General features: G+C 42.4%; 1 protein-coding gene across 4 annotated transcripts in view; it reads left to right on the forward strand.

The window, feature by feature from the left end:
• ADAM9 (ADAM metallopeptidase domain 9) overlaps positions 1-21161 on the forward strand; it is a 28905-nt gene extending 7744 nt beyond the window's left edge. For 2 of the 4 annotated variants that reach the window (XM_080568736.1, XM_080568735.1), the window contains exons 2-23: positions 894-991; positions 2143-2207; positions 3277-3355; positions 5233-5309; positions 6055-6244; positions 7021-7086; positions 7562-7633; positions 8264-8433; positions 9643-9724; positions 10226-10359; positions 10526-10697; positions 10819-10911; positions 11162-11357; positions 11848-11953; positions 12720-12903; positions 13584-13664; positions 14928-15037; positions 15619-15716; positions 16644-16782; positions 17264-17366; positions 17994-18121; positions 18936-21161. In XM_080568736.1, coding sequence (XP_080424862.1) covers positions 894-991; positions 2143-2207; positions 3277-3355; positions 5233-5309; positions 6055-6244; positions 7021-7086; positions 7562-7633; positions 8264-8433; positions 9643-9724; positions 10226-10359; positions 10526-10697; positions 10819-10911; positions 11162-11357; positions 11848-11953; positions 12720-12903; positions 13584-13664; positions 14928-15037; positions 15619-15716; positions 16644-16782; positions 17264-17366; positions 17994-18121; positions 18936-19050 — 2558 coding nt within the window. In that variant the 3' untranslated portion in view covers positions 19051-21161. The remainder of the gene's footprint in view (positions 1-893; positions 992-2142; positions 2208-3276; positions 3356-5232; positions 5310-6054; positions 6245-7020; positions 7087-7561; positions 7634-8263; positions 8434-9642; positions 9725-10225; positions 10360-10525; positions 10698-10818; positions 10912-11161; positions 11358-11847; positions 11954-12719; positions 12904-13583; positions 13665-14927; positions 15038-15618; positions 15717-16643; positions 16783-17263; positions 17367-17993; positions 18122-18935) is intronic. The other 2 variants (XM_080568738.1, XM_080568737.1) reach the window with 1 other exon arrangement.
• The last annotated feature ends 167 nt before the right edge of the window (positions 21162-21328 follow it).

Genomic DNA, 21328 nt, shown 5'->3' on the forward strand with positions numbered 1-21328 from the left:
GGTAGCTTTTTGGTTGGTTTTTGCTCAGTCAGGTGATCTGTCTGTTGCGTATGCAAATCATGTATACAGCAATCTGCAAAAGGCGTTTTTTTGCATGCATTTGTTTCGCCCCACTTGTTTTTATAAGGTGCTTAAGTGCTCTCTAAGAACGCAATGAGCAGTACTGGCTTTTTGTCAGCAGCTCGGCAGGGGTGTGCGGGGCTGAGGGCGTAACGCTGAGCTCCGCTGGCCTCGAGCACAGCGTTAGGAAGCCCAGGAACTGCGGGAGCCCCTGGGAGCCGAGCTGGAGAGGCTCCGTAGCCCAGCTGGTGTGTTTCTGCAGCTCAGGAGACCTGGATCTGACACTGTCTTTCCTTCTGTCCTTGAGCGAGTTATCTCTGCGCTGACCTGCTTGACGTGCTCTGATTTCTGCTAATGGAAAGTGGTGGAACATGAGATAGATACTTGTAAGAGAGTAATTGAATTGTGAAGCTTTCAATTTAAAGTGTTCTGCTCAGCTTGGTTGTGCGGCCTTTCACAAGGCAGCCCACGAGAGCTTTGCTCTGAGCCACGCTCCGTGCTGTCCTGTGTGCGTCGGGCCGGTGACCTCTTGTGTTTGGGCGCGCAGCCCCAGGGGTCCGTAGCTCTGAAAGCGTGCGTGCCTCGGCGCTGTGGTGCTCTGTTGCTTCTTAAAAGCAGAGCTCGCAGGTCTGGCAGGAAGCGATGCCAGCGCCGCACGAAGGCTGCGGCGGGGTCTGCCTGGTGCCGCGCCGTGGACCTGCACTGAGCTCCGGGGCTCTGCCTGCCTCCTCCTCGCCAAAGGGAGGGAGCTTCTCGTCCTTCTGCCTCATCCTTCCGACTGCTTTGTTTCTTTAGGTGGACTAATCTGGTGGCCTTTCTCTTTTGCTTTCTAGGTTTCCAGGAAATTTCTCTGTTGTCCTCCTATGAAGTTATAATCCCACAGAGGTTAGGAAGAGAACGGCGAGAGGCCTCCGATGTCTCCTCAGTGCAGGTACCGGGCAGTATTGACCCAGCTGGGGGCTGGGTTAGACACCTCCGGGTGCTTTCCAGCCTGTATTGTTCTGCTGTAATCACATGACTAAAGGCTGCACGCTTCAAAGTATTTGGATTAGGCCAAATGTTTTTAGTCACAGATTTTATAATTCTTGGCAGAATGTAATATTCAGAAAAATGCCTTGCAGTTTATTGCTGTCGCTGACTAGTACTCTTGCTGTGATATTTAATGTAGTGATCAGGCAATTCAGCTTACCCACGTAGTATGTAAGGACCCTAGTTGCTGTGCATAGCACTTGGCTCACGCAAGGCTGTGGAGGTACCAGCCCACTGTGAATGTTCAACAGTAAAACAGAACTGTCCTTTTCCAGCTGTAACTAAGAGTTTTTCTGTGAAAGTCTTGTTATAAACAAGGAATGTGAAAACCACAAAGCTATTTCGAAATAGCTTTCTTCATGTGACTTTTCCCCAGCTACGCAGGAAAAGATGCCAGGTTCTGGAGGTAGGGACGATTAGAAAATAGGTTTCAGGCTCACTCACCCTGCTTATTTCTGCTCTGGTGCAACCGGCAAGATTTAACAAGTACAGTATCCGTGTGTCTGGCAGTTTCCACGTGTGGATATGCCATGTAGAATCAGCGTGGTTTGTGTTGGAAGGAACCTTTACAGATCATCTAGTTCAACCCCCTGCCTTGGGTGAGAACATGTATGGACACAGCAGTCATCAATTCTTTTGGATGTCTGGGAACCAGAGCAAATTCTGGTGGCTGAGGCCAGGTTCTCATTGCAAAGTCTTGGCAGCACAGCAAGATCAGTCAGGAGCACAACAAACACGCGGCCCACTGACCAGCATCGTGGTACCAGCCAGAAGCACAAGAGGAGCAGCCGAGATGAGCGGAGCTCCACATCCTTCAAGGAAGCAGTTTAAATTTTGTTGCATCTCCAGTAGGAACGCTGTTGTTAAGGCTGTATCTGTGAAGGCTGCCAGGACAGACTAGTCCTGAGTTGTGGAAGGTGTCAGTAGTGATCTGAATGCTTGTACCCAGAGTAGTAGCTTGCAGAGGCTGTTTCTGCCAAACTTTTGTTGCTGTCAAAGAACACTTTATTCATTAACATTATTAAAATGCAACTTTTTCTTTTTTACGTTCAGGACAAGGTGTCGTATGCTATTGAGATAGAGGGAAAAGAATACACGATTCATCTAGAAAAGAACAAGTAAGTGATGAATTCCTTGATTATTAAATTCCAACTGTGTCCAAATAACAGGTTGGCAGGTAGCATGCTAGTTTTGATTCCTGAGGTTCTTTATGAGAAGGGCAGTTACAAACTAACTCTGAGAAATCTGCAGAGAAAGACAGTGAAAGTGGGTTGAGCCACATTGTCTTGGCTATCAGCCGGAAATGTTGAGCTCCTGCGACACTGGTGATCCTCTTGCAGTGAAGGAAGTAGTAGTTTGCTCAAAGGGGATCTGGGGAATCATTGAATAACTCTCCATTCACATCTAAAAATAAACAAACTGAGTTATATTTCAAGTAAATATTTCTGCTTTCCTTTGGGTTTTGTTTATTGTTTCAGTTTTTTTCCCATCTCAGTAGCACAAGACTACTAACAAACGAGGAAGCTAACTTCATCTCCCAGCTCTTAATATCTGTAACTTACAGGAAACATAGATGTTGTCTGTCTTGCTTTTAATTTTTAAAGTACTACTTGAGCAACAGCAGGTTACCGTATATCAGGCTGTTTCCCTTGTAAAACTGCTTTCATAATAGAAGAGACATAACTGTCTAAACATAGAAGGCCATGGAGATCTGTCTGCCATTTGCCAAACTCCTGACCCTCAGGAACGTGGAAATTTGTCTACACTTGCATCTATGGATTTACAAGTATGGGCCGGCTGTCTTAATCGTAGGAGACTTTCCCAAAACATTTTCTTCCAAAACTGGGGAAGAGATGTTATATGCAGCCGCCTGAGTGCTGTGTTGTTTTTTCTCTGTGTGAAAGCTAGTGAGCTGTTAGCACCATCTAAAGACTTTTGACGCTTGTCCTGCTTACCCAGGGTGAGGTGTGTGATTCGGTTTCATTAACAGTTCCACCATTCTGATATCTTGGATTTTGCTGTAGAAGTGCACAAGTTCTTAGTTTTTTTCCTTTTGAATTATACATTTAATTACAATTTACATACCTGTGACACTTAATTAGGATTATCTTGCTACCTGCTGTAGTATCATAGTTATTTCATGATATTCCTCTTGTATTCTTTCTCTTCTACTCTCTTTCCTTACAGAGAACTGCTGCCCAAAGATTTCACAGTTTATACATATAGTAAGGAGGGGAAGTTGCAATCTGAACATCCAGATGTCCAGGTAGGACTTCTTCCTTTTTATACCTTTCCTGGAAGGTGACTTGAACATCGAGCATCTACATGCTGAGGGAGTTGTGTGTTACATACTTATCATTGTATTTTTTCAGCGAGCCCAGTTCTAATTCCATGTATGAGCCATGCTTTTCCCAGAGAGAATCCTTGATTCTGTATGAGATTCTGGCCTGTAGTTTGTCATAGCCCCATGTTTTATGCAGAGATGATTGCTGTAAAAGGAGCTCCGCTCTAAAAAGGAAATACTCTTCTTAGCTGGGAAATATCTCATTGTTTCAGAGTGGTGGTGGCGCTGTCATATAGCACAGTGCAGTGTTTGTGCCACTTCTGGACACAGGCCTCATTTCTTACGGAGAGCAGAAGACGTGGAGCAGAACTGGGCGTTACCTGATGCCTACATAAAGCTTTTCCTTTTGCACACAGCGGTCTTCCAGATTGGTCAGCTGCTGACCCATCTTTTCAGTTTTATGAGACGCTGTATTAGTGACGCTTAAGAAGTTTCAAGGGTTGACAGTCTAGCCATTAGTCCAGGCATTTGGGAGCTACTGGAAGGGGCGGAGGACCTTTGAGAGGGACATACTATGCATGGTGTTGGAGTTATTCCACTGAAAACGTTTGCAGCGCTCTTCTTCTGTACAAGCAGGCTACCTGCTAGGCTGCCTTTGAAAATTTAATTACTTCTGTAGAATAAGAATAAATAGCAGCTTTTGCAATACAAAAAGCATGAAAGCGTTTCTAATGGCTTCACTCCTCTTACATATCAGCATTGTTCCTTTGAAAGGGAAGCGTTAGTCATATATGATTCACAGGATCTTGTTTTTGAAAATAGAGCACCTGAACTGACTGAGTATTTACTTCCTATAAAAAAGTGATTGAGAGGAAAAGTGCTTTTTCTGCACAAGGTTACGGAAGTTACGGTGACCCTGAAGGATTATTGCATGCCTCGGCATTCAGTGCTGAAAGAACAGGCGATGTAATCTACCTGACCCCTATAGTAACATTCAAAAATGCACTTGCCAGAGAAAACTGAATGTATTTGCCGTGTATTACCCTCTTTTCACGTTTCCAAAATGTCTAATACAGAGGATAAAATGGAACTGTTGTGTCTCCTCGGGGCTGATGGGGGATGTTCTGTGCATTTGAGAAGTTCAGGCAGCACAGTGCCTTGGCGAGGATAGCAGGTGTTGGCCCTTTTCTTGCTAGAGGGAGGCTACACGCAGGCCAAACATTCTCCAAAATTGTTTTTTCAAAGTCTGAATGATGATTTGGCCCAAATCAGTAGGGAGGGGCTAGCCTCAAAATATTTGGGGCAGGGTGGAGGACAGAACTGCAAAGGATGGCTTAGTGTCAAGCTGAGAAATGCAGTCGCTAGATAATGCCTCTGAGCCCTGCTTGTCAGTATTGCTGCATGTTAACAGTGTCAGCTCGGAATCCGGTGTCAGGTAGAACGACTGAGTGGGCGAGTGGGATTTTAAACTCAGATCTAATGAACTACTGGCTGTATCGAGTTGTGAAGAGCGTATCCTTCACAGAATAGGACTCAGACTGGGTCCCTACCTCCCTATCTATCTGACAGTTTGGTTAGCTTCTCATACAGAAGTCCTTGTGGCACCAAAGCACGTGATGAAGTCTAGGTGCGTGCTGGAGAAGGAAATGCTGTTATGCTGTGGTAGAGCCAGAGGCAAGTTAGAAGCTGTAGACTGTAGGTAAAGGGTGTGTGGCAGCTTTGACTTCAAACATTATATTGTCAAGTTGCAGCTACTGCGGGTCAGTGGCGGGCATGGCAATTTATGTGCTCAGGTTTCGTACTGGGTGCGCAGAAATGCGTGGAATATGCGTGTAATGTGCCCTTGTTTTCCCACATAGGATCACTGCCATTACCAGGGATACGTGGAGGGGATCCTGGATTCTGTTGTTGCTGTCAGCGCGTGCTCGGGGCTCAGGTAGCAGAACTCATCTTTTGTGCTGCAGTTGTCACGTGAGGCTCACGGCTCGCTGAACCTGAAACAAAAATTCTTTCTGTTTTTAGCTACTGTTCAGCCAGATGGGAATTCATTGACTGGGGCTGAGCTGCAATAGTGTATATCTTTATGTAGTCTTTCTGCAGTCTTGTTTGTTCAGGTAGAGTTAACAGATATTTCCACTAGCTTTAAGTAAGTTAATGCAATTCTGTATCAGATTAGAGAAAGCCATTTGTTGGCACAATTTTTGGCTTATTTGAATTAATGGTCATTGTGAAGAACTATACTCGGTGCAAAAGTGTAAAGTGGAATACCGTTCTGCAAATTTTATAGAATTGCACTTTAGCTTATGCACTTTGAATGTGATTGAAAATTCTTTTTGTGTTGGGCTCATTTACATACCTTTTGGGACTTCAGTTCGATGCAGCAGCGTGTCAGACACAAAAGTGGCGATAATAATGGAGCTACGTTTTTTCTGCATGTGATTTAATTTCTCAGGCATTGCAGACTGATTAAAATGTTTAATTTGCTGTATTTGTGAAGGCCTTTTCCAGTGAAAGGCTGTGTTCAGCCTTTAAGCGAAGCGTACTGTTTCGCAAGGACAAAGAGGACAGAGATATAGTCACTCCTTTAGTTATCAAAGAATAACTTTTTTTTTTCACTGTAAAAATCTGCATAGCTATTCTGTGTTTAATGCAAGAACTTCTTGCACACTGCTATATTTTAGGGGTTTGGTGACCATAGGGAACGTCACCTATGGGATTGATCCCATGGATTCGTCCTCTGGCTCCAAACACATTTTATACCCACTGGATAATGTGAAGAAAGAGCCCACAATGTGCGGAGTAACCACCGAAGGCCATGACGGGGAACATGCAGGGGAAAATCACCATCCCAGTATGACTCAGCTGCTGCGAGTAAGTGCACCGCTGTTTTCTCCATGGTCCCCTATAATGGATTTTGTGAATGTTCAGCTAAGAATATGGAAGCAGCTTATTGGATTTCCTGGGGTTTAGCACATACCTAAAGGTTTCTGATCCAGAGGGTTTTCTACGCTGCTGGAAAATGCAATTGTCTCAACAAAGCAGTTGCAATTTTCTTCTGCTTCTCCACACAGCAGTGAGAGTTCAGTGGCTAGCTAGATTATTCATTGACAGAGCTTGCAGGGACTTTTAAGAGCAGGAACAGTACCATCATTGGAGAGGCTCATTATCAAAGTATTGCATCATAAGCCAGCAGAATATTGTGTTTAGTCCGTTCTCCTAACCATCAGTGTAACAGGTAGGTGTGAATGTCCCCCTTGCTGTTTAAAGACTGGCTATATGGGAACACAGTTGCAGGAAAAGCAGGAGTATCAAAAGTACTAAGGGGCCGCAGCATTTGGTTGTTAGTATATTTCTGCTCCTGTATAAAAATGCATACTGTCTTTCCAAAGAAACCTGTGTGAAAAGTAAAAAGGTCCCCTGCTTAGGAAACACTGTAAGTCCTCGTGTAGCTCAATTTTAGTGTAAAACGCTGTAGAGAAATTGTCATTGCTTTAGATTGCACTTCTTGGTTTTGGCTAGTTTTCAACGTGGCAGAGTGTCTCTTAAACCACTAGTTGTGTCAAGTGAGATATGACAATATAATATTTCTTGTTGTTACTTACACCTGAATTAATGAACTTGAAATTATCCAAAACCTTCTTTCCCAGAGAAAAAGAGCCGTCCTACATCAAACAAGATATGTGGAGCTATTCATAGTTGTGGATAAAGAAAAGGTAGGGATTGTGTATTGCTTCCTCTTCCTTCTCCCAAGGAGATGACTTGAAAAGCCCTCAGTCTCCTTTATTCCCGAATGGGCTGTTGAAAGACAATGACACTTCAGACAAGGTTATGCAAAAATGTTAACCTATAACTGAATAAACGTGTCCGATGTGATACTCCTCAAGAAAACAGTAAACTGTCAGACATGGAGAGTTTCTATCAGCAAAGGAATTAATAATGGAAGGAAAACACATGGCAAAAACTGCCTTTCCTGTCTTCTCTTGGATATTGAACAGCTCAGTAACAGCAATGAAGATGCTGTTTTCTTGATGATCATCTTGATAAGCAGGGATTCAACTTTGTGTCTTTTAAGCAGGAGATTGGGAGCCTGGCAAGAATGATTTTTGTTATTAGTCTTAAAATGTTTTATTCATTTTTCTGAGTTTTTTCTTTATATTCTTTTCATGACCAAGTTTATTTATCTTGCAGTTTGAAGATTTTGGGAAAAGTGAAACAGAAGTAAGAGAACACATGGTGCAACTGGCAAACTTCCTTGATAGTGTAAGTTACAGACACGCTGACCTTAAGTAGGAATGACAGCATATGCAGCAGCCTTTCAGCCGTGTTTAAGTTTATAAACTTCTGCCTTGGAGTTTGTTCTCTTACCACTTCGGAGAGAATGAAATAAAGGTTTTTGTCAAGCTAGGAACTAAACCTGTTCCAATGGGTCATCGCTATGAAAGCTTTTTTCCTCCCCTAAATTCATCTGCAGTTATACTTGAGATTTAACTTTGGGAACTGTTGTAACCTGTGACACACAGTGACAGGACAGGTTATTGCTGACTTTGTGTACGTAACCTTTAGGTTAGAGGAAAAAGCATGTCTTTCAACTTGACTATTTCAGATGATGATATTTGTCAGGATTTAGAATACTTTTTATTTCTGTCTTGGATTTCCTTGTAGTATGGCCAGTGTGGCATTTAAGCGTTGATTCTTTAGCTAATTAAATTTTAACTTAGTGGGAAAATGCATCCTGGTGATATGAATGGTGTACTAAATTTAAAAAAAATGGAAAAAATATGGGGGGAAAAAGTAGGTTCTCACAGTAAGATACATAACACAAAACCACTTGTTCTTATCTGAAGGTCTTCAGAAATATTTTTCCTTTTTATTTTATATTTTCTTCCCCAGATGTACGTAATGTTGAACATCCGCATTGTACTGGTTGGCCTGGAGATCTGGAAGTACGAAAACATCATTAGTACAGACGGAGGTGCTGGTGATGTGCTGGCAAATTTTGTACAGTGGCGAGAGAAGAATCTTGTTTTGCGACGGAGACATGACAGTGCCCAGTTTGTTCTGTGAGTTGAGGTTCCTTCCCTTTGACTTTTAAGAAGCTTATTCTATTCCTGTCGGCTTAGCTCTGCTCTAGTATCAAAAGTAGCTGTCTTCTGGCAGAGTATTGAATGCAATCTGCTGTGTTTTATGGGAAAACACTCCAAGTCAACTAAAGGATTTTAAGGTTTCTGTGGTCCTTGAATTCAGTGTCCTCTCTGACAGATACATTCCTAAACTTATTTTCTTGTCGCACATCTCCTGCAATGTTTTATTTTTGTATTGTGTAAAGCTTGTAATCAGATAATCCTTTGTCAGGATTGCACACTGTTTAGACTTGTAGGGCTTTTTTGCTTGGAAGTGAGTATAAGCCTGGTGCTGAGCATTGCATCCGCACGGAGTAAAAGCTGTTTCTGCAGCTGGAATCCAGAAACCAGCTGCGCAGTTTGAGCTTTGCCGTGTGACATTAATCTGTCCGTTCCTGTTGCCTGAAGCAAGCACCGAATTTGCAGGACGCGTGCCCCCGTGCACTTCCTGCCCCTGCAGATAGCACGGTACTTAGGAAGTCACTACCCAAAGTACAAGGGAGGGCAGAGGCGAGAGCACTGCTCTGCACAGGGGCAGCTGCCCGATCTGCCCTTGCACAAAGCAGTAGCTCCCCTTCCTGCAGAGCAGCAGGAGCTCAGAGCCTCTTCTCCTCTGAGGCAGAGCACCGCTGGTCAGGTTATGAGGGCAAGATGGCTGAAAAAAATGCTTTTAAAGATTGTTTTATATGAAGTAAAATGTGGTTCATTGCAATTAAGCTTTAAGATCTATGTAGAAACAAAATAAGATAGTAATGAAAAGGAAGTCAGCAAGGAAAGGAACCTATGTTTGGCAATAGTAGAAAGGCAGTTAATGGCCAATTTAAACACATGATTTTAAGGGTGGAGAACTTAGCTTTTCATGTTTAGAAGGAATATGTGGGAGAGGCTGACTCTCTGCAATCTCTTAATTTAAAAGAAAAAAAATGAACAGAAAGATAAAGCTGAAGTAGTACCTTTATACCCAAAATAATCAGTAGCACTTGTAGCAGTGTTCTTCCCATTTGCTAGCATACGAGAGCTGAAAAGCCAGTGTTTTGTGCCCAGAAGCTACTGAGTGGCTGTATGGATGGGCTGTATTGTTAACAGACGGTATCATGTTGTCTGTATGGTTGGGAAGATTATCTTCTGTTTTTCTCTCACTGACTGTAGGAAGAAGGGATTTGGTGGCACTGCTGGAATGGCCTATGTTGGAACAGTGTGCTCCAAGAGCCACGCAGGAGGCATTAATGTGGTGAGATACCTTTAGTAGTGCTGTGAGTATGAACAAGATAAAATAAATAAATTGCACTCCACACGTCTTCTTGGAAGTGCAGAATCTTTAACAACACAGCTGAAGTGGTTTAATGGGGGCTTTCATGTGGTCACTGTTTCTGGCAATTCCTTGAAGAGTTGTGACCCGGGTATCTACTGTCTTCTGCATCCTCTGATTAGCCTTCCCTCTCCTCAGCATGCAGTGCTCATGAGGAAGGGACAGGATTTCTCTGCGGATGTTTTCAGCACCCATGTTGTAGAAGTATGTGGGAGCTGTGAGCATTCATCTCAAATCTGTCCCCTGTTGGTGTCTGCTTGACATCTGCAGCTGTGCCATTTTGCGGAACAGTGCTGGTTGGTTGCCCTCCTATGTGAAATTACAGAGCATTAATGAGCTGCATTGACTTTTTGGCACATAAGTGAGCACTGACTTTCTCAATATCAAGTGTCCGCTAACTTTCTTTGTTTTGTTCTTGTGCAGTTTGGAAAAATCAGTATACAGATGTTTGCATCGATTATGGCTCACGAACTGGGACATAACCTGGGGATGAACCATGATGATGAAAGAGTCTGTCACTGTGGAGCAAGCAGTTGCATTATGAGCTCTGGGGCATCGTAAGTAACTGAGGAAAGGGGAGGCGATTCCAAACTGTCAAAACTCCCTGTGTATATGCTTAGTTCTTACAACTCACAGGAAAGCAAGTATCACGCTTGTTCTGCAACCTGAGGGAGTGCTTGTGGATTGACATGGTGTAAAGATATGCACATGTTCTCTGTACAGGGGATCAAGGAACTTCAGCAGCTGCAGTGCAGAAGACTTCGAGAAGCTAACTCTCAACAAAGGTGGAAGCTGCCTGCTCAACGTTCCCAAGCCTGATGAAACCTATAGCGTCCCATACTGTGGGAACAGGCTGGTGGATGTAGGGGAGGAGTGTGACTGTGGTTCGCCAAAGGTTAGGAGCTTGCATGTCTTACAAACGCTTCCTGGGTAGCCTTGCATGCCTCTCACTGGAGAGCAGCCTGTGACTGGCTGAGGGTGTGATTTCCTGACATTCACAGAACTTCTGTTTTCAGGAATGTGAAAGCGATCCTTGCTGTGAACCAGGTACTTGTAGGCTCCGATCCGGTGCTGCATGCGCTTACGGTGACTGCTGTAAAAACTGCCAGGTGAGAGACTGAGATGTATTATTTGGAAGTGTTCTTCAGTGGATTTAGAAAAGGAGTGTAGACTTAGCCAGTGCATCTGTGAGATGAGCAGCACACTCTGTAATGGGAATTGCCCTGCATGTTTACAGCACCCCCAGAGGGCTGCAGATCAATGCCCTTTTTGTTGGGAGCACACAGCGGGTTGGGTGCATCATTCGCTGCTGTGAGGTTTATGTTTTCTGATAGTTTTCCCCCCCAACTCTCTCTTTAGCTCCTTCCTGGAGGAACTGAGTGTCGGGCAAGTAACAATGAGTGTGACCTACCAGAGTACTGCAACGGCACATCCCAGTTCTGCCAGCCAGACTTCACTGTTCAGAATGGTCACCCGTGCCACAACGAGGAAGCCTACTGTTACAATGGCGTTTGCCAGTACTACGATGCACAGTGTCAGGATATCTTTGGCTCAAGTGAGAGAGAGCACAATATTACAGTTTTTCTAGGAGACGTAGTTAAAAGAAAACACTGAGCTTATTTAAATGTTTCATTGCTTTCCTGTAACAATGACCAGATGGCTTTGGCAAAGGACTTGTAATGGTGGTATTTATGGCTTTACCTTTGCACATTTTTTCTTTTTTACAGTTAGTGCTGTGCTGGTGATTCGAGTAGTAGTTTTCTGAGCATTCCTATTACAATGAGGCTTCTGGTTTATAGGACTTGAAATAACATCCAGTCAATTATGCCATTTGATAAGTGACTTTTTTTTTTAACTTGGAACCTTGTGGTGCTGATGTTTTCACTCTACCGTTTTGATCAAGCTCTTGAGCTATCTGTGTTGCATGGAAAACATTAGGCATAGCAGGGTAATTGGTTTGGGGAATGGAAACATGATGATGTGAGATGTTTCTGTCTCTATTTAACCTGGTTCCTCTGTCTGGGGGAATGGGCTGTTTTTTTCAGAAGCCAAAGCTGCCCCGAACATTTGTTTTGCTGAAGTGAACTCCAAGGGTGATAGATTTGGCAATTGTGGTTTCCACGGCCATGACTACAAGAAATGTTCCAGCTGGTGAGTTGAGCCTGACACATCAAGAAATTCCTAAATGTATCATTGAGAATCTTTATTTGGGTGCCACAGTATTAATTTGGGGTTTTACAGCAGGCTCGCTGGGGGAGGGAGACATAATGCCATAATCTAACCTTATCAGCAATGCATGCGTCACTCAGTAACCACAGGGAGGTGGCTTAGAAAAGGTCTGAAAAAGATTTGAAACTTCTGAAGGTGTTAGTAGCACTTAACTAACTCACAGACCCCACACCTGCATTCATAAGCTTTGCTGGCTTTTGTTTTAGATTGTCTGGCTTTTAACTCTTGCCCTTAATAGTTGAAATGGGTTTGAATATTCAGGCAATTCTTCTGTAGCTGGGTTTTGAAGCTTTTGTGCTTGTGCTGCAATTCCAATGCTTGCAATGTTCTGTTGCCTCAGGGTGTCTTTGTGTCATGCACTCAGACTTGGGGCTATGGCAGGGAGAGTTTGTTCTACATCTGCCATCATTGATTGTTCTTATCCTGAAGTCTTTACATACAGGAAAAAGAATAGGAAATGGTCATGTTTTCTTTTATGTAAAGATCCTGGCAGCTTGCAGAAAGAACGGGTAAATCCATACTCTTCCAGCACTGAAACGAGGCCCAGCTCAATTCTGTTTGGCAGGTTGCCTCAATTTTATTTTCAAGTAGCGTCTTCCAGTAGAAAGAAAAGGTCATATCTGCTTTTAGTTGTCTTCTCAGAATAAATTAGTGTCATCATTACAGCATTTGTATGTTGATGTTGTAGGAATGCCATGTGTGGCAAGCTGCAATGTGAAAATGTGAAAACTATGCCTGTTTTTGGAATTAAGCCTGCCATTATCCAAACTCCCATTAGAGGCACCACGTGCTGGGGTGTAGATTTCCAGCTAGGCTCTGATGTCCCTGATCCAGGAATGGTGAATGAAGGCACCAAATGTGGTACTGGAAAGGTAATTAACAAGTCCAAAGTGGCTACTAGTAATTTGGGGTTTTAATGCGAATAAAACTTTCAGCTGCATTGTTTCATGGGTACCTATGGCCACTATTCTTTTGGGAGGGGTTCACATAGTTAATGCAGAACTGAGTAAGTCCGTTATGTACACACACTGCTTAGTATTGCAGTGCATGTCCAGAAAAAAAAATAATCTAAAACCCTTCTCATTTGTAGAGGAAGCAAAAGAAAACAAGTATTTTAAGAGTCAGAATCTTTCCTCCATCAGTGAGCAGGAAGAACTAGGCTTGCACAAATGCCTCTAAGAAATTTTTCAATTAAAATCAACCTAAACTAAATAGACTTGAGAAGCTTAGCACCAGTAGAGGAATGTGCATTCCACATACCCATACTGCACACTGCTAATCCTTTACATTCAGACAAAAGCCTTCAAGTGACAATTCAGACCCCATACTGAGAAACCTTTTGTAGAGGAGGTGTTCCTGTGGAGTTAAGGTTTAACACACAGGAGTCCGAGACTTGCTTTGCGGTCCATGAGAACAGAGTGCCTTGAAAGCCATGTGCATGGGCTATCGGAGGTAAAGCAGGCAGCCTGGGGAGCAAGGAGTAGGAAGAAAAGGGGTAGGTCAGTGAAAAGCCATCATGCTTCACTTGTGTGCATCTCTTTAACTCCCTTAGATCTGTAGGCATTTCCAGTGTGTGAGTGCCTCTGTCCTGAACTATGACTGTGATGTAGAAAGGCAGTGTCACGGGCATGGGGTAAGTAGTGCAGGAGCCTCTGCTCCTACAAATAGTCTGCTTAGAACGGATACTGAGACTGTAAGTTTTGATATAACTAGCAGTGTTTCTGTACAAGGCTGTCTGACATCTTTGTTATGAGTTATGAGAACGCTGGATTTTTAGAGCCAATGACCATACAAATATATATAAACTGACTGTTCTTATTGCCAAAGGTCACAGATTGAAAAAGGTACGCTGTAACTGTGATCACTTAATAGCGTTTATATACTAGTCTTCTTTTCACCTTGGAAGTCTCTTATCCTCCTCTGTTTAAGGACTAACTAATGGGGAATAAAGTAATCACAACGCTAGATGTAGTGATTAAAAATACCACTTGGGGTTCTTGAGGGTGAGTTTTCCTATTAACAGCTGCTTTTTAGTGTTGTCAATGAGAAAAGTGCCTTTAACGGTCCACAAAAATTATACCAAAATTGCGTAAGTCATGCAAGTTTCAAATTGATGAATAGTAACTTTTTTTGTTTGTTTAACTTTGATAAAACTCTCTCTAAAATGTCTCTGGTCAAGACAGTGTATAACAGTATCAAAATATATATATACTTGAAAGCTCTTAAGATAATAATTTGTTTGCTGGGCAGGAGTAATTCCCAGTTCCAGGATTGCTAATGTAATTTGAAACTGCATCTCACAAAAAAAGGGCAGTTGGGACAGCTAATCTTTGGAAGCTCATCCTGAACAATGCTGTGCTTGCTCAGTCATGTGAAATCTTGAAGACACGTGGCCTGGCCTGGCCTGGCCAAAGACCATCTAGAATTGACCTGGGAATTACTGGTTAAAGTTCTCCAGGATGAGTGATGTGGAAGGGATGGAATAGACAGTCATGGCTACAGCATGCTGCTTTTAAAAATACTGAAACATAAGTTACCAATTTTTTTTATGCAGACCTTTGCAAAATGAGTGTTCAACTGAATATTAAAATGGCTATTACAGTGAGTTTTCAAAACAATTTGTGTTATTCCAGCAACTCTGTCACTGTGTGTGTATAATGATAACCTTTTGCTCTGTATCCTAGGAGGAGAAATTCCTGAGTGCAGTTAGTAGTTTTTCATGTAACTTTTTTTTAAAATTTCCAAATAGGCTGTAGCAGTTGAAGACACCTTGCTGTCTTTGTGTTCTCACTATTCTTAGCCAGAAGATATTTTCTCTGGGGACATGGAGTAATAGATGGCTTTTTCCTCTGTTTTGATTTTTATTTATTTGTGTATGTGTTTTATTTAAATATAGGTGTGCAATAACAACAGGAATTGTCACTGTGAAGCAGGCTGGGCCCCTCCTTACTGTGAGACTAAAGGCTACGGAGGAAGTCTTGACAGTGGACCTCCTTATAACGGCAAGTAGTGTGAAGGCGACTGGAGCTGTGGGCCTGTCTTGCTAGGGGTGATGCCGGGCTGTGTGCAGAGTGCCTGACTGCTTTGAAGCAGCTAAATTCTGGTGTCTAGTGCTGGTGGTTGGCTGTTTACCAGGTTTCATTTGCAGCCAATAGGTTTCATTTGCAAGCAATACTAGTTAGGGTTTTGAGCTCAAGGTGTTGCCTGCCTTTCTATTGGGATGCTGGAGATCTTCAAAGAAACTGGTCTGTTTTAACTGTCTTCAGCTGATTTCTGCCAACTTGGACCAAAATCATCTTGGACTTCTCTCTATCTAAGCTGGGAAAATGGCCCTTTCTAATTTTAGATCCAAAGAAAACATGAAATTTGGCTGAGGATGCAGGTTCAAATTCATGGATGTGAACCTGCATCTCCACAAGGGCGTGCTCCTTCTAGCAGTGATGGCAGAGATGAGTAGCTGCCCTGTTCTAGTATCTGCAGGTAGCTGCATGTGCACCTGCAAGACTAACATCTGGCCTAGGTGGGCTAGGGCAATGCATGTTGATAAGTCGCTATTTTATTAACGTTTGTTATTTAAGTGCAGACAGCATGCTTCGTTTGGTAGTAAATGCAAATGTAGTCCCTGCCCCAAGCATCTTACGGTATAGAAGAGGGGTACACGATACAGAAACAGGGAGATACAGAGGTTTGTGACACTATATTGTTTGTAGATTTTCAGTTTGCCTTTTTTTTTTTTTTTTTTGGAGGGAAGAGATGGGTTGGGGAGGGAATTTTGTGGTTATTTCATGTAATTTTTCCTCCAGGAAGAGGTACCGGGTCAACATTTGACATAGCAAGAAGATGTATCTATGCATGTAGAAGATATATCTATCTGTTTGCACGGGAAGAGTGGGGTAGTGGAGCAAAATTCGTGTACATGAAAGAGCAAACTGAAAGGCTGTAAAGCTGACTTTCTTCACTGACAGTTTGAAGATGAAAGAGGAAGCAAAATTCAAGCTTTAAGCTGGAGAAAACTTGCAGTGCCCTTATGGAATATATAAAGAAGGGATTGATACAGTCCCTGTGTGAACTGGAAGAATGATCTTGAAGACCGTTTTTAATAAGATGGTAGAGGTTTTTGAGGGAAGCTAGATACTGTGTTAAGGTAATAACAAACTGGAGAATCACATCACAGCCTGTTGCGGAGAAATTTGCCATATATAAAAATGCAGAGATTGCTAAGAACCTGAGCTCTTTGTGTACAGCAAACAATGGTAGGATTGGATCAAAGGGAGGAAGCTCTGTTTTCCTATCTTTCAGATGAGTTCATAAAATGTTCACAGTGATGGAGTGGAAGAAATTAGGTATTAATTTTGTAATGCAATATGCTGTTATAGCCCAGCATATCATTAAGTATGTTTTTTTTCATCTGTGACCAGAGAATTGCTGGAAAAAGATGATCAGAAAAGAGAATATTTGGGCATATGTCTTGCAGTCTTAATAGTTTCTTTAGGTTTTTCTTCCATGAAGAATGGAGGGTAGTTGAAAAAACCAATCCTGCTAAATGCTGCAATGAGTTGAGAGGCGGTAATGCTATATACTTTTTTCCTCTTCATCCTTTTGTCCCTATCAGACAAAGACACCTCACTGAGGAATGGGCTACTGGTATTTTTTTTCCTGGTCCTACCACTCCTTATAGCTGCTGCTCTGGCATTTGCAAGGAGAGACAGGCTGAAGCGATGGTTTAGAAGGTTAATGTCACGCTGTCATTCGTAAGTATATTCTCCTCCTTACCTTCTTTTCTGCCCTTTTGTAGTAGTCCATAGACATTTCTTTACACAAGCCAATACCAACATATGTAGGCATATTCCAGTACCAAGATGGTCAAGCAAAGACTGCTGCATCAAGTGTCACGTGTAGCTTGCCCTTGGCAATGACACAAAAGATTAATGTTTTTCTGTTCCCACAATGTTTTTTTCTTTTTACAATTATGTTTGTTGCAATGTTTTTGGTAATAGTTTTTTCGTGGTTTTTTTTTTGGTTCCTATGTTTAGTACAGAAGCAAAGCTGTCATAATCCTAAACAGAAAAAAGGTTATGTTGTTTCTTAGATATGTGGCTGTCCTCCTGATGTTTGATATTTGCTAAGATACAGTAAACCCATCTAGCAAGTAAGAAGCACTTGGATTCGTAGCCTACTTGGTCATTCTAACAAGTTTATATGCTCACACGGTTTATGTCACTTGGATTTCAGGTCATTTCAGTCACCACCTCCTAGAACAGAAACAGAACCAAGAAACTACCAACACAGAGGCTTTTCACATGGCACGCCTTATTCTTCAAGAAGTGTACCCATGGTAGGGATGATCCACTTTCCATTACTTCATTTGTTATTTGTCTCTAAAGTAACAGATGAGGACAGTTTTTTATTATTTTTGCACTGACAGAGGCTTCAAAGCTATTTTATTTTTTCATTTCTGTAATCATGTTTTCTCTTTGCTAAGAAGGGAGTAGAAGTATTATTGCCTAAAGGCAGTGGAAAAGCTCCTCTGTTCTCCCCTCTTCAAGCACTATGGGTTTCTCTTATGGATTGTTTTGGCTTGGTGGGCAGTTTGCCTGCTCTGCTACCCCCTCATCCTTACACTGGAAGCACTCATCCCACCTGGGGAGTGGAGCATTCCTTCCCACCTCCTTGGCCCCACTCCTTTGCAGACCTGTTCTGTCTCTGGGTGCAATAACCAGTCAAAGCACTGCTGCTAAACAAAGCAAACACTAGTCAAGATCAGCCCTTCTATTTTTTCCAGAAAGCAGTACTCTTCAGAATGCTGTTGCTTCTTTCTACTGAGCTTCTTGGGAGGAAGGAGTAACTCTGACATTTCCAGATCTGTTTGCAAGAGGTCTTAAATGTCAACTAAATAATGAAACAAATATTTCAATTTCCGAACTGTAACTCTGTGACTGTTCTTGTAATGTTTCCTTCATAGGATATGGAACCAAATACCTTCCCTGTGCCATCTTACCCAGTTAACCAGCATCCTCAGCAGGCTTACCACCAGTCCTACTACCCGTCTCCGCAATACCAGGCACCACAGCCACAGAAGCTGCCAACAAGGTTGGTTTGAGTTATTGCAAATACATCAGCACAATTGGTAGTAGTTATAGCTTGTCATTGCCTTCATCTGTGTGTTAGGGTATTTCATCATGTGTTATATGCATGCAGAACAGACCTATTATTGAAAAAATTTTCTCATTCATTTCATGCTTCAGAACTAAAGCGCTATTACCCGTAGCATTCATTTTACACATTGTCAGAGCTACATTTTGATTAACAGGTTTCAGAATGCTTTTCTGGGGCTAGATTAGCCCTGCATGCAGGTGAAGAAAATGCCTCTCAGAGACCGTAGTTTAAAAGGAAATTACTCAAAAATCTGGCATCTCTCTGATTCATGAATATTATCGCCAAGTACAGGATCATTTCTTAATTAACTTTGAATAGTTTTTCCTTTATTTTTCATTTTACTTTTGAATTGTATTTCTAAGATCTTAATGCCTGTGCTGTAAAATATACTTATCCAGAAAGTACAATGCATCAAGAGAGGGAGTATTTTAAAATAGCTTGTGTTGGTGAGAAACTTGTGGGGGTCTTTAAACTGTTTTGGGAAAAATTGTTAATTGAAACTGTAGGAAGAAATACAGGCTCAAAGAAATAGAAACTCAAAGAAGAGTTTGACCATGAGATGTTTGAAATGAGCCTTAGCTCTGGGAGCTGGGTGTGCTAGAAGCAGTGTAGCTGGAAAGGGGGCAGTCTCTGCCATCGGCCTTGGGGCACACTTGTGCAAAGCAAGAGGAAGAAGGGGCAGCTTTACTATGTGTGTTTTTAGACGTAGCCATCTGAACTCACAACAGCTTCTCTGTCCCCATTGTAGGCCACCTCCTCCGCAACAGAAATGTGTACCTCAGGGACCTCTTCCATCACAGCAAAAATGTTTACCTCAGGGACATTATTTTCCTTCTCGACCAGCACCTTTGCCTCCCAAATAGCTTTTGGCTTCTTTGAGGCCTTCACGTGAGCTGACCTGTTCGCTGAAGCAAAGCTGAAATTGCATTTATCCGTCTTGCATCGAGTGGCCCATGGTAATCCCAGAAAGGCTTCCTTCTGCAGCCTGGAATAAGGCAAATGAGATATTGAAGCAAGGAATGTAAAACTTTAAACTAAATACCTCTACCAAAGCTACAAGAACTGAAAACATCAAACCTGTTCTTAGATCTGTCTGAGTATTGTGGCTTTGTAAACTGCAGCAGGGCTGCCCAGCTGGGAGTGGAGCAGTCTGCAGTTAATTAATCTTTAAAGTACAGCACTTAGGAGTTGCTTTTCGTTTCCCCATTTCTGTTATGAGCCCTAATAATGAAATTATTTGTTGTCATCTTTCCGAACGTACAGTGAAGAATTAAAGTAACCCATACTAGTATCAAATCAAGGAAATCTGGCCGATTAATTTAAAACTTATTTTGCACGGACTGGAAACTGCTACCCATTTACACATAAATGGCACAAGCGGAATAAGGTATCAGTGTACTTTATCAGAGGAAGATAAATATATTGTAAACATGTTTATGCATGTATATATGTTTATTGATGTGTAATAATGCACTTATTCTTAATTTCATGCTGACTGACACTAAGCTGTACTATATGAACATTAAGTTTAATTTAATGTTTTTAAATTAGTAATTGTGAGTTGCTAAATGAGAATCCTGCACTAACTTCCACTAATACCATGAATGGGCAAGGAAAAAAAAGGTACGAAAAGACATGGCCATATTTTGTTTTTAAAAACTGAGTGTTCTTAGGTTTTAAATTGGGTCTAAAGACTACAAAGGAGTCCCTGCAGAACACTGAGAAGCAAAAAATGTGTATCTGCTTAGACCACCTGAGCTTCTCCGTGCACTTTAGACAGGAGCCTGTTGACTAATGCGACTTTGTCACCTAATCTTCAAACCCTTTTAATGTCGGTCAGGATGCTTATATAGGCTAACTTGCAGTACATTGGACTGCCGTCAGTTTCTGCAACATTGACTAAACCAGGTTTTAATACTGCTTCTGAAAAGGAGTGTTTAGCACCCTGTGTGAGCAGAGATCTGTTAGTTGTGATACAGTTGTGCTGTAAGTAGAAACTGAATGATGGTGGTGACGAGTAGAAGTCTATTGCACAAACTTGCAAAATCCGAAAAAAATACTGAAAAGTGTGCTTGGCTTTCTCACTTTGTGCTAGCCACTGAGTACAAACGCGCTCTGTAAAGATCCCCCATAATATTGCCAAAAAAATTCTTTTCCTTTGTATATACATATATAAATATATATATATATATATAGTGTTTGCATTTGCAGTAATAAAATACTTGAACTCTTGTGGTTTCCCATAAACTTAGACTAAGATTTATAACACTATTAAAATATGTAAAATGTCAGCTAAGGTATCACCAGACTTATTTGTGGGGGTCTTCTGTTTGTTCCAAGATAATCACTTCCTACTTCTTGATGTATTCTACTCAGTTTGGGCTGTCTGTCTGTAAGTACCTCGCTTTGCTCTTTGTAAGGCCATGTCTGGCCGAGCCCCTCGAGGCAGCTCGCGACACGAGTGGCCAGGTTCGCTGGGTGTGTTTGGGAGGAGGGAACCCAGGTCACAAAGTAATCCTGGAGGAAGACGTACTTAGCTGTATTTAAAGCTGTACGTGTGAACTAAAACTATGCTGAAAACGGTGCCTTCTAATAGTTAAGTTTTTGTACTTCAGTGTGCGTGTCAGCAATACTTGCAGGGCGGAGGTCTAGGGCAATGAACGTGCAGTTTTTACAAACAGTTCTGTGGAAAGGAAATTGCTCAGATTTTAAATGTATTAAATATTGAGTATGACTACTGACGTTTTTAATGTGTACACTCATCCCTGTCACCTGATTAGGTCTGAAGGAGCAGGAAATGTTGTACGTGTCCCATTCTCATTTAAAACGTTGCACTGGGAGCAACGTCGCCTGTTTCTGTGCGCCTCCGGGACCGCGCCGCGTGCCAGTTTTGTAGTGTTTGGGTGCAATGAAAGGGCTTTTACCGAACCCCTTTGTAAGAAACGAGCAATAAAGATGCCAGTTTTGTACAAAAGTGCTCTTGTCTGCTCCTGCTTTCCTGGTACAGGAACGGTCCCCAACGGCCGCAGCGTGGGGCAGTTACTGGTGGGGCCGTTACCAGCCAGGCTGCAGCATGGGGCCGTGCCTGGTGCTGCTGGCGGCGCTGCTGGCCGCGCTGCGTGAGTCTGCCTGCGGGCACCC

Source organism: Anser brachyrhynchus, assembly GCF_964034855.1.
Source record: "Anser brachyrhynchus genome assembly, chromosome: 26".
Taxonomy (NCBI): domain Eukaryota; kingdom Metazoa; phylum Chordata; class Aves; order Anseriformes; family Anatidae; genus Anser; species Anser brachyrhynchus.